Source organism: Capricornis sumatraensis, chromosome 6 (genome assembly GCF_032405125.1).
Source record: "Capricornis sumatraensis isolate serow.1 chromosome 6, serow.2, whole genome shotgun sequence".
NCBI lineage: Eukaryota > Metazoa > Chordata > Mammalia > Artiodactyla > Bovidae > Capricornis > Capricornis sumatraensis.
This window is the reverse complement of record NC_091074.1, coordinates 19,001,459-19,014,492: the sequence shown is the minus strand read 5'-3', so window position 1 is coordinate 19,014,492 and position 13,034 is coordinate 19,001,459. Positions and strand designations below refer to the sequence as shown.

Here is a 13,034-nt window from a genome sequence, read left to right as displayed (position 1 = left end):
TGACATTTTATATCAACTAAACTTCAATTATAAAAATAGATTTTAAACAATGAGCATTGGTAAGGAAGAAATTAGCAATTTCATATTAAACCCACTAAGGAGAGTGGCCCACGAGGACCCCATGCTGACCCCCAAGGCCAGAGAGAATGACTCCGAGAATAACAGAGAATCCAAGATGGTGGCTCAAGGACTGCTGGCGGACTCCAGACCCGCCTTGGGTGTTGGCTCTGCCCTGGACGAATGCCTCTGGGTCTGGGTGGCCTCCTTATCCTCTTCCTCAGCTTTCTCATCTTTCTAACAGGCACACAATTTATGCCTCCTGGATAGGACTGGAGAATTAAGTGAAATGTGGGGCACAGACACTTGACTTCTCCGAGTACCAGGTGCTAATTGGTTAGCAGTCCTGAGTGAGTGCCTACTTTAACTTGGAAGTGTGGTTTACTTTCAAATCATGCTGCTGCTGAGGTAGTAAAGTTGTACCAGGCATAAAACATGCACACAGTTGGACTAATAGATACAAGTATACATAAAAAGTCGGGTAGCTCTGTCCCTCAGGTCTGAAAGAATGCTAGCTTCTGGCGCTACACTATCCCAGACAGGTTCCCTGGCATCTCCAGAGACAGGGATGGATGGAAGGCAATTCATAGACTCCAGTGGGTGGTCCTATATTCTGAAAGAGGGGCTTTCCAGGTGGTGATAGTGGTAAAGAACCCACCAGCAAGGCGGGAGACAAAAGAGACTTGGGTCAGAAAGATCCCCTGGAGGAAGGCATGGCAACGCACTGCAGTATTCTTGCCTGGAGGGTCCCATGGATGGAGGGGCCTGGCGGGCTATAGTCCATAGCGTCTTGAAGAGTCAGATCTAACTGAAGCAACTGAGCGCACACACACACACACACACACGTTCTAAAAGAGAGATAGAAGGAATTCTCTGGCGGTCCAGTGGTTAAGACTCTGAGTTTCCATGGCAGGAGGCATGGTTCAAACCCTGGCTGGGGAACTAAGATTTCACATACTGTGAGGCATAGCCAGAAAACAAAACAAAACATTGAGAATCGGTTAAAGCAGAGACAGAGACATCTCGGCAGCAATGGAAAAGAACTGTCTAGAAACCACCATCCTGATCACTTATTTTGAGCTTATATACTGCATGCTAGGGTGTCCACTGGTTCCCCATCCTGCCAAACACACAGAAACCTATTTCCCTACATACTGAAAACACACACAAGGTGTTAACCATTTTTCAATTTTTCTGAGATGCTACTGATAGCTATTGCTAAGCTCTGGCTTGGAATTTACCCCTGGCCCCTCCTGCGTACATTTTCCCATGTGAATCCTAATTGAGGAAACATTTTTAAACAATCTGAATTTACATCCTGCTTGAAATTCACGCTGTGGGGCTTAAACAACACAGATCCTTTACTTACTCCCTTGCTGCAAAAATACTGTGTATTTTTCTTGCAAATGGACCATCGATGAGGGTAAAACAAATGTCTTTCTCTCTTGAGATGTGTAAACCTATCTTTTTTTTCTTGGCCAAACTCTCAAAAGCCAAACATGGTACCAGCCTTGCCTCAAACAAACAAACAACAACAACAAAAGACCTTTACCTCTCATCAAGCAGAAATCAGAAGCTCTGCATTCTATTTAGCCTCACTTTGGCCATGACCTAGCCGGGAAACTGTGGGAATTCTGTCCAGCTGTCTGGAGTGGAAGAGGAGGTGGTTTGAAATACCATCCAACCCTTATGACTCCAAAATCCTAAGACTCTAAAACCCTATGACTCCAGGCCAAAACAAGGATCAATAATTATAAGATCTTGTTCTGAAAATAGTTTAATATTGACTTAAAACATGGGTCCTGAGAAGTCTTTGCTATAATGCCTTCTTCAAAGGAAAACCTCCAACTTCTGATTCTGACCTGAGGAGGGGGTCTATGTTTTTTCTCATCAATCCTTTTAATGTAGTAACACCCCCACCTGCTGGAGTTTTAGCTTTTTGCTGTTAAAGGTGGGAGGTGGTGGTGGACGTTTTGTTGCTAAGTCATCTTGGATTCTTGGGACCCCATGGACTGAGGCCCATCAGGCTCCTCTGTCCATGGGATTTCCCAGGCAAGAATACTGGAGCCATTTCCTACTCCCAGGGGATCTTCCCTTCCCAGGGATTGAACCTGGGGATCCTGCATTGCAGGCAGATTCTTTACCACTGTGCCACCAGGGTAGGTGGTGTTTGGTAAATGTTCCAGGCCTCAGGGGCAAGCTGGGTTCCTAGAGGAGGGTTCCTCCTCACCACATCCTTTTTTAAGGAAGGTGGAGCCCTGGGCTGAGAACTTTTTCTTTCACCCTTGGGAACTCATGGCGGGGCTGCCCTGGGCTGGAGGAATGACTAAGAAACCCCCCCAGAAGTAGGCACTCAGCATGGGTCAGAATTTCCTCACTTTTCTGTAAGATGATCTCCTGGCCCCTCCTCAGAACCTCAGTCCCAGGGATCCAGTGAATGCCTCTGGGACCAGAGTTCCGTGGAAACATAACCAGGAGTCTGACTATAGTGTGGGTTTGGTGTGAGCAGAGGCAGCCTGGTGGGTGGAGGCCGTGGGAAGGCCCAGGTCTCAGCCCGGAAGAGCTTCAATCGCCCTCCTTCAGCCTCAGGCTCTGTAACCCCTATCTCCAGGTGGGGGCTCCTCGAAGTTATTTAAGGAGCCCACTCCTCTTCAAGACCAGGGGCCTGGGAATTCCCTGGCGGTCCAGTGGTTAGGACTCCATACTTTCACTGCCAAGGGCATGAGTTCAATCCTTGTGTCAGGGACCTAAGATCCCACAAGCTTTGAGGTGCACCAAAAAAAGGTGCAGGAGTGAGGACGCTTCCCTGCTGGCTCAGTGGTAAAGAACCCGCATGCCAATGCAGGAGATTCGGGTTCCCTCCCTGATCCAGGAAGATCCCACGTGCTAAGGAGCAACCAGGCTTGTGCACCACAACTATTGAGCCTGTGCCCTGCAGCCTGGGAGCCACAGCGATGGAAGCCCATGCGCCCTAGAGCCCATGCTCTGCAACGAGAGAAGCCTGAGCACCACAGCTAGAGAGTAGCCCTCACTCACAGCAACGAGAGAAGGTCCATGTGCAGCAACAAAGACCCAGTGCAGCCGAAAAAAAAAAGACCAGAGGCCTTCCTCTCATCCCAGAATCAGAGACGGCCGAGGCCTGGGTGTTCTGCCCAGCCTCTGCTCCTTGCCCTGAGAGTCTCTACTCCCCACTCCAGGCCTCTCAGAACGGGAAATGGACAAAGCCGTTCAGCCTGGTGGGTCTGCAATGTTGTGTGTGTCTTATGTGTGTCTTTCATGCCTTGCATGCTGCATGTACGGTCCCCTGTCGATGGGGTTGAACCTGCAAAGCCACCCCACTTTCCTGCTCCATCACCGATGGAGACATTTTGGGGTCTTGTCGGGGACAGTTACCTGAGCTCTGGGATCCAGGGAGGGTACAGCCCCTTCAGGGCCAAAAAGAACACCAGCAGTGCCTGAGAAGGGGCTGCCCAGCCTCTGAGTGCAGAATAGAGGCTCCTGGGCCAAGTAGATTCGATGCCCTTCCCCCAGGCTCCCTGCCCATGCCTGGGGAAGCCCCCAACCTCTGCGACTCAGCTCTCTCCCACACCCATCCCCCCATACACTGTGCCTCCAGCTTCGGGGCCCAATCCACTGCAAAGCCCACCCAGCCAGGCCAACCGAGGCAAGGTAAACAGAGATGAAAACATCCCTGTGGGCTGCATGGTGACTGACAGCCCACAGCTCTTCCAGGCTTGCCCAGAGCAGCCCAGCCCCTGCTCTTGAGTCAGCAGGAGAAGCTGCCAAAGAGCCTGACAAGCACCCGTGGGTACACACTGGGTGGGCAGTGTCTCTGCTATCCCTCTCAGAGGTCATCTTTCCACCGTCCCTCCTTTCCCACCACCCCATCAGGACTTCTCCATTTCACAGGGGAATGTCAGGGTCCTTCTCAGCTGCCTTGGCACTGTCCTACCAAAAGTCAACAGTCAACAAAGAGCTGTAGAAGGCAGTGTTCAAGAGACAAAGTAGTTTGCCCAGCTCTCAAAGAAATGTGACTCAGATATATCACTGACATCCTAGATCAGATCTAGACTCCCTTCCTTTGCCTTCAGTTTTTTTTTTTTTGGCTCCTGGACGGTCCAACACATCTCTTCTAGCTGAGACATTCCCAGTCAAGCCCTTGGCTGTCCTTGACTCTAGATAATGCTAGAAAGCATATAGATTGCTTGTGGATTACAGCATCCAAGGTAAGGTGTGGAGAAGGACACAGCAGCCCACTCCAGTACTCTTGCCTGGAGAATCCAACGGACAGAGGAGCCTGGTGGGCTATGGTCCATGGGGTTGCAAAGATTCGGACACGACTGAAGCAACCTGGCATGGCACAGCAAGGGAAGATGAGCGTATGGAGTCCCTGTAGATATGGGCATACCTGTCCTCAGGTACACCCATCGCTTTAGAGAGACAAAAAGCTATCACGTACATTTCTCCTATTGGATCCTTAATCACTGTCCTAGGAAAGGAAAGGGCAGAGGAAGTAGGAGGCAAGATAAAGGTTCAGGGACTTTGGAGAAGGTACTATTCAAGAGCAAGGTCTCTTGGCCCTGCATAGCTTGGATGGAAGTGTCCACTGAAACCAAGGATCAGCCTTCAGGAAACCTCACGCTGGGTCCAAAGGGTGCATCTACAGTGGTGTCTGTCCATTTCCCCAGGCCCCGGATTCCTGGAGAGCCCACACCAGAGCCCCTATGCCTTAGAAGAGGGTAAACAGCTTGAGCCTTTATGCAGATGGTAGATTTTAGAGCCCCCAGAATACTACGTGCTGGTACCGTTTTTTTAACTTGGCTAGAAAATTCTATTCATTGAAATTTGGCTTGGAGGCTCGCTCTTCTCTGGCGATCTCTCCAAGGTTCTACATGGAGCCCTTCATAGTGGACTTAAGCCCTGGAAAAGACTGTTATAACTAGATAAGCTGACTTTCCTCGTAAACATTGTAGGAAGGACCCTGGTTGGAGAGACATCCATTTCTGGACTCAGTGGTCTGCCAAATGAGATCTCCAGCATCACTGCTCAGTTAGTGGCAGAGGGAAAGAACAAACAGGATTCTGCTTAGCCTCAACACCTTTCCCCATATAACTACCCAGGTAGGTCAAGCTCTTTAAGGAAGTCAGTAACTGAATTTTAGCAAGCATCTCTGATGATTTGAGAAAGTCTGTCTGAATTGTGTATTACATAGGATACTAATAATTAATACTGAGTCCTAACCATGTGTCCTAACCACCAGTTACATGGATTGACTCATTTAATTCTCACAATGACTCTATGATGTAAGAACACTTTTTATTCCCATTCTACAGATGAGAAAACTGAGGCACACATTTTCATAGTGAGGCAACCAGAAAGACGCCTGGGCAGTCTGCCTCCAGACCCTTCCACACAACCACTGGAAACATAGCCTGCGCCCCTGGGGTATAATTCTCTCCTGCTGGACAAACTGAGCCCTGGAGCAGGTAGGCAGCTTCTTTGACACTGGAGTCGGGGCCAATGGCTCCATCTCCCAGACCCCAAAACTTGTGGGGCTGCTTGGGGCAACAGCCACACCCGTGCCGACCCAGAATCCCAGTGACCCCAACAGAATTTCCTTACTGGCATCCACTGTTCTGTCTCCTTTCTCTCCTTTCTCCCCTTTCGGGCCTCGATCACCTAGAACAGAGGAGGAAAACCCACATTAGAAATGGAAATAAATGTGAATGGTGAACAAAGTCTTATCACCAAGAGACATTAACCCCAAACCAGAGAAATGCTGAGGCAGGAGCCCACAGACCTGCAGGGCATGTATGGCAGGAAGCGTAAGAGCTCGAGTCAGTTATGCTGTCTGCCCAGTCCTCCTTGGGAGCAGGGTGGGTGGGCACCAAGCCGAGAAGTTTCCTTCCCTCTTAATTAAAACACAGAGGAGCATCGCAGCACAGACTTAAAGGAGTGCATGGTATCCCACAGGGAGAAGACAAAGAAAAGATACTCCTATTAAATAGCCAAAATTTTAGAAGCTCAAATCCAAGGTTGCTCTAATAAGCATGCAGGGAGAAAAGGAAGCAGGGAGGGTCTTCAGTTACAAGGAGAAACATAGGCTCTACATCAGGCAGATTTTTTGGTGGGAGAGGCTATACAACACGAGGAAGAGTTTCCAGGGAATTGTGGCATTTCCTTCCCGGGATATGGTTAAAAGAACAGAGCTCTTTTCTCAGCTAACATCTCACTCTACAAAGAAGTTGAAAGGTCCTGACACCACTCAAGGGGACATTAAAAAGACCGGGGATTCCATCCAAGTGCCTCCAGAAAGACAACTGCAAATCAAAAGCTTATGGCAAATTCTCTCGTGAAAAAAAGGAAGCCAGCAAGTTCCAGGGGAAGATGCCTTCTGTGATCCAAGTTTTGAAAAAAAAAAAAAAAGCAACCATATATGTAAATATGAATGCTCCAAAGTGTTTACAGTAGTTACTCTGAAGAGTAAGCATGTAAGAGATCACGAAGGAGGGCACTCACTGTCTACTTTAGACTTCATACATTTCTGTATTGTTAAATTGTTTTTAGTAAGCATGCACTGCTTTTGTAATGTGTTTTAAAAATCAATTTTTTAAAATGTGGATATAAGAGGAAGGAAAACCTCAGTCTGTTTAATCACCAGTCAGAAAGTAGAATAAAAATTCCCAGTGATCCAAGATTAACAGGTCATCCTTGATGTGGGGTGAGAACAAGTGAGGAGGCAAAGGCCAGGGAAAGAGTGTCAGATTTCTTCTTCTGCAATAGCGCTAGGAGGTTTGGACACTTGAAATGAACATGAAAAGATGGGAATGACTATCAAGTAGGCTCCCCTGAAAATGAACAAGGTGACTATTAACATGAAGGAAAACAAGTCAGAAGAAACACTATTGACAGCGGAAATCTGAGAACTGGTTCAAGTTTTAACTATTTGGGGGATCAGAAGAATATGACAAACTGTAAGGAATCTGGCAGTACTGGGGGGAGGGGCTAGCCTGGGCTTGCAGTCTCCATTCTCCTAGCCCGGTTTCCTCTCATTACGTCACTGAACTGCAAGCACAGGAACACTCCCTTGCATTTCTATAGTGCTTTAGAGTTGACCATGTTTTCACTCATATACATCCCATGTAACCCTCATGAGAGCCCTGTGAAATATGGCATCATGAGGATTTCTAGTTTGGGGATGGAGGAACTGATGCTTAATGGGAATTCCCTGGTGGTTCAGTGGTTAGGACTCCACGCTTCCACCGCAGGGGGCATGAGTTCGATCCCTTGTCCAGGAAGTAAGATCTTGCATGTCACATGGCACGGCCAAAACGAAAAAAAAAAAAGGAAGAAAAGCAGCAGATGCTTAAAGAGATTCAGTGACTTGCTCAAGGTCACTTAGTGGGTCAGTGGCAGCACCAGAATTTGCATCCGGTCCACACTCCAGGACCCACGTTGGTGTGCAGGGGCGGGTGGTGAGCAAGCAAGCTCTGAGATGCAGTGTTACCTTTGAAGCCACGCATGCCCATTGGTCCAGTGGCTCCCAGCTTCCCTTCATCACCCTTGGGGCCAGGCAGTCCTGGGGTCCCTCTCTCCCCTGGCAGACCTAGGGAGACAAGAAAGTTTTGGGGCCTCAGACTCAGAACTGGAAGGGCCCTCAGTGACCACGGTCTGGCTCAACCATGCATCTTCCTGTTGCCTCTGCTTCTTGATTTTTTTCAGTTAAAGATGCTGCAAAAACAGAGCCCAAAAGGCCAACACAAACTCTCCCCATCAGCACCTTTAACCCAATGAGTCTGGATCCCTCCCCAACAAAGGTCCAAGTCTATTGTGAGCAATGTTGGAGGTGCCAAGCTCATTTGGGCACGCTCTCGTTAGCTCTACCTATGCTAGAGATTTAGATTTGCAAAAAAATTTTGAGCCTTTTGAATGTGCCATGCACTTTCCTGAATGCTTTTCATTAAGTATCTTATCTAATTCCCCCCACAATCTGAGGTGTTATTCCACCTGTATTACCAATGAGAAAACCGAGGCCCAGAGAGGTGAGGCAGTCTGCCCAAGGTCACACAGCAGACACTGTTGGAGACAGGATCTTAGCCCTGATGGGCTGGCTTCATCTCATGCTGGATGAAAAGGGCTTATTGGTACTTAGGGTAGGAAGAAGATGAAATCACTCCTCATTCCATAGGAAAAAAAAAAAAAATAGAAAGGTCCCTTCCCTGCAGCAAACACAGGGAAGTGTAGAGAAGCGGATGGCAGGCTGACAAGGAGGGAGGAAGTCCGAAAGCTCAATAATTGGGGCGAGACAGGCTGTTGATCTATCAGGCCCCAGGGCTCCTGGCCACAAGGCCCGTGACACCAGCCACAGGTCACCATGGAGACCGGAAGTCAACAATTGCTTTTATCCAGTGAGGCCTCCACCCCTGGAGGCCTGACCTAAGCCCAAAGTTATCTCTGCAAAGCAGGGCACTCTGATTAACTAATTAATTGTTCTTTCCTGCTCTGAATGTTAGTTCGTTTTCTTTGGCCTTTTTCCAAGACATGAAGAAATCTGCCTTTCACTTATGATTCCTCTACAGCAAACACCAAATGACCAGGGTCCCAAGAGGGTGGAAGGACCTCAGAAAAGGGCTTGATTCCTTCCCCCGCCCCCGCCCAATATAACATTCCTGTAGGCCAACAGCCCTGCTGTCATGGAATTCTGAATCTCATGCAGGATATGCCCAGGGGTCCCCCATCCCATCACTGACTGAGGGAGAAAAAGAGGTTCAACTGCTCTGGAAGCCCTTGGGCATCCTTAACTTCTGAGTTAAGGGAGCTGCGCTGCGAGGCGGAGGCCAGGAGTGAAGGCCAGGCTCTGAGCTCCGCCTCCACCAGCCTCTGCCTCCTTCCCTGTTTGCAGCCTCCTTAGAGATTTAGGAAGGAGAGGGTTTGGAGGTGTAATTCCTGACATAAATAAGCAGATACCTTTACCCCGATAAGCCTCCCCTTTTCTTAAATCACTTAGAATAGGGGTCCCCAACTTCTGGGATCTAATGCCTGATGATCTGAGGCGGAGCTGAAGTAATAATAATGGAAAAAAGTGCACAGTAAATTTCAAGCACTTGACTCATCCCAAAACTATCTCCCCACCTCACCATTCATGGAAAAATTGTCTCCCATGAAATTGGTCCCTGGTGCCGAGAAGGTTGGGGACTGCTGACTTAGAAGACTCTAAGCGCATGCATGTTCAGTCATTTCAGTTATGTTTGACTCTTTTTGACCTATGGACAATAGCCTTCCAGGCTCCTCTTGTCCATGGGATTCTCCAGGCAAGAATACTGGAGTGGGTTGCTGTGTGCTCCCCCTGGGGATCTGCCCAGTCCAGGAATCAAACCCATTTCTCCTTCGTCTCCTGCATCCCAGGCAGACTCTTTACCCACTGAGCCACCTGGGAAGTCCCAAGAAGACTCTACACTCTCCTAAATGCTGCTCACAGCAGAGGGTCCAGAATTGACAAGCCGGGATGCAAAGTTTGATAAGGCAATGGAATAGGAACTCCTGAGAAAGGCATCTTAGGAGAACACATTCTTTCCAGAAGGTCCCCGAGTACCCTCCTATCAGCTATTGGACCTTCCAGGCTGTCACTAGGGCAGGTAGCAAAGGGCAGGAGAGGACAGGTATCTACTGACTGGGGTGGTCTCCTCAGAAGCAAGGGGTCAAGTGCTGGAGACCCAGGAAATGCCGAGGGGGCGTGGCATACTTGAAGGGTTGCTCTGGATCAGAGGACACCCTCGATTCTTTCTGATGATGCTGGTCTCAGGGGCCCTGACTCCTGGGGTGGGGAGTGGCTTCAGGGAACTATAAGACTCCTGTGCACTCTTTTCCTTCTGACCCTGGTACTTTCTATGGAAAAGGATTTGCTCCACCTTAGTGTTACACTACTTTAAAAATGTTTTAAGCTTTCCAAACCAGAAAGATTTTTTTAACTGACTTATATTAACAGCAGGGCTTTCCTGGTGACTCAGATGGTCAAGAATCTGCTTGCTACGTGGAAGACCTGGGTTTGATCCCTGGGTGAGGAAGAGCTCCTGAAGAAGAGCATGGCAACCCACTTCAGTTCTTACTTGGGAAATCCCATGGACAAAGGGGCTTGATAGCTACAGTCCACAAGGTCACAAAGAGTCAGACACGACTGAGAGACTAAAACACACAGTGTTACACCAACAACCTCTTAGTCTTTTAACAGAATAGGGCGTCTGAAGCTGAGTCAATTGTGGACTGTCCTGAGAGCCCCATCACCGACACCAACGATAAAAGAGAAAGTCAGGGATGGATGGGGGAGCCGCTTCCCTTCCTGGTATGTCCAGGTCCCTCCCGGGGCCCCCATTACCTCGAAGTCCAGGTAGTCCAGGGATTCCAGGCTTGCCGTCTTTCCCTGCATCCCCTGGATCACCTTTGGGGCCCGGTGGTCCTGAAAGGGTGACACACAGCACTAAGGTTAGAGGACGGCTTTCTGGAGCAGGTCGCCTGCAGAGGAAACAAAAACTCCCTCTGAGGGACTTCCCTGGTGGGTCAGCTGTTAACAATCTGTCTTGCAATGCAGCAACACGGGTTTGATTCCTGGTCAGGGAACTAAGGTTCCACTTGATGCAGAGCAGCTAAGCCCTCAGGCCACAACCACTGAGCCCACAGGCCACAGTGAGAGATTCCCTGTGCTGCAATTAAGCCCCGATGCAGCCAAATAAATAAATATTAAAAAGAAAAAACCTCACTCCTACAGAAAGGAACAGTCAAAAATATGCTTTGGAGGCACATGGGGCTCTACTTCGTCCACCTTCGTGTGTGTGTGTTGTGGGTGGTGGAGGCAGAAATCAGGGAAACCTTCCTGGAAGAAGTAACATCCACAGAGAAACTGCAAGGAGGAACAGAAGTGGCTAAGTAAAGGGAGGAGTGGCAGTGTGTTATGGACTAAATGCCTGTGGCTCCCTCATTCCAACATCAAATGTATGTGTTGAAGCCCTACCCTCCTATGTGATGGTATTTGGAGTTGGGGCCTTTTGGGAGGTGATTAAGGTTAGATGAGGTCATGAGGGTGGGGCCCCCATAATGGGATTAGTGCCCTTATAAGAAGAGACCTCTGAGAGCAGTCTCTCTCCGTCCCTTCCTCACACTCGTACTGGCAAGCATGCTTTCTCTGCTATAGGAGGATCTGGCAAGAAGGCAGCCATTGCCAGGATGAAGGCTTGCATCTGAACCCAATCCCGGTCTCAGACTTCCAGCTTCCAGAATGGTGAGAAAGAAATCTCTGCCTTTTAAGCCATCCACCCAGTCTGTGGTATTGTTGGTTAAGTTGCTAAGTTCTGACTCTCTGTGATCCCATGGACTACAGCCCACCAGACTTCTCTGTCCATGGGATTTCCCAGGCAAGAATACTGGAGTGGGTTGCCATTTCCTTCTCCAGGGGATCTTCCTGACTCAGGGATCAAACCCAAGTCTCCTGCATTGGCAGGTGGATTCCTTATCACTGAGCCACCAGGGAAGCCTGTGGTATTGTTGTAACAGCCTTAACTATCTAAGACACAGTGAAAGGGGGAAAGTTCCAGGCAGAGAGAACAATCCCCATAAGAGCTTAAAGATCTGTGAGAGGTGGTAGGATTGGAAGCCGGGGGGACACATGATGGGGTAAGAAGGGTGAGAAAGTGGAGGGTATCTGAGGCCTACTGCAAGTGTTGAACTTGACCCCAAGGGCACCAGAAGCCACAGAAGGGACCTGAAACACAAGTGTGGCCAGATCTGCACACAAGGAAGAGCGCTCGGGCTGCGGTGTCGGAAAAGGGATGGGAACAGGGGGAAATAAAGGCAGGGAGGCTAAGGAGGAGGTTGCACCCAGCTGAGAGGTGGGGGAACCCTGAATTAGGGAAGTAGCCATGAGGAGGGATGTCAGTGGCTGTTAAGGAGTAGAAGAGACAGACCTTGGCTAATGTAGGTGAAAGCAGAGGAGGCAGCCAGGATCAGGTTCAGATTTCTAGCTTGAGCACCTGGATGGGAGAAGCGGTTTCTAAATGCTTCTTAGTGGGGCCTCCTTCCACGGTGAGGCTCCAGCATGGCAGGGATTCTAGCCTGTGTGACCCGAGTCAGTCCATACACGCTGGGTTCAGATGACCACACAGGCAGCTAGCTAATGAGTGAGCGAGCTGTGGATCAGCTCAGGGCTGTCTGGCCCCATCAACCCTGCCTCGCTCATCATGCTAGATGTCACATCATTCCCAGAAGAGACCTGTCCCTTCACGCCCTGCAGCCTGCTCTTCCCAGGCTGGTGAGCCAGGGGCCCCTCTCCATCAATCTCCTACCGCTACCTGCCCCACCAAGGCTGCTCGTAGCCACTCTCGTGGCCAAGCCTTCTCTGATGCTTCATTCCTGCCACATGCGGGCACGGCCTGTTTGAACACATATCCTTGGTACTATTGGATGCTTATCCCACACTGCCCTGTTCTGTAGTCACAAGGGGAGATGTTCTCTTTTTCCTAACAAAATGGCCAGCTCCCTGAGACAGGACCACACCCTTGGCATCCCTGTACTGGCTGTGAAGACCCAGATTCTAAACTCTCCATTCTGGCTGCTCAGTGAGCCAAAAAAAGAGGACCAAGGAAAATGCCCAAACTGTACTGCACTGGGTCAAACTGTCCCTGCCTATTTTACGTCCACCTGGGACCTCAGAATACGACTTTCTTTAAAAACAGAGTCTTGGCTGCTATATTTAGTTAAGATGAGATCAGATTGGAGCAGGGTGGGTCCTAACCCAATTTCTGGTGTCCTGATAGACAGACACGTGGGCAGAAGGCCAGGTGACCACGGAGGCCGAGGCTGGAATGATGTATCTACAGGCCAAGGAATACCACGGATAGCCAGCAACATCAGAAGTAGAGAAAGAGGCCAAGAAAGATCCTCCCCCAGAGCTTTTAGAGGGAGGATGGTCCTGTGCACACCTGGATCTC

General features: G+C 49.3%; 1 protein-coding gene across 2 annotated transcripts in view; it reads right to left on the bottom strand.

Annotated features, from left to right (window-relative positions):
• SCARA5 (scavenger receptor class A member 5) overlaps positions 1–13,034 on the bottom strand; it is a 126,035-nt gene that overhangs the window by 27,374 nt on the left and 85,627 nt on the right. For both annotated transcript variants that reach the window (XM_068974658.1, XM_068974659.1), the window contains 3 exons: positions 10,430–10,510; positions 7,565–7,663; positions 5,680–5,736 (listed from right to left, as the gene is read on the bottom strand). In XM_068974658.1, the coding sequence (XP_068830759.1) occupies positions 5,680–5,736; positions 7,565–7,663; positions 10,430–10,510 (237 nt within the window). The remainder of the gene's footprint in view (positions 1–5,679; positions 5,737–7,564; positions 7,664–10,429; positions 10,511–13,034) is intronic.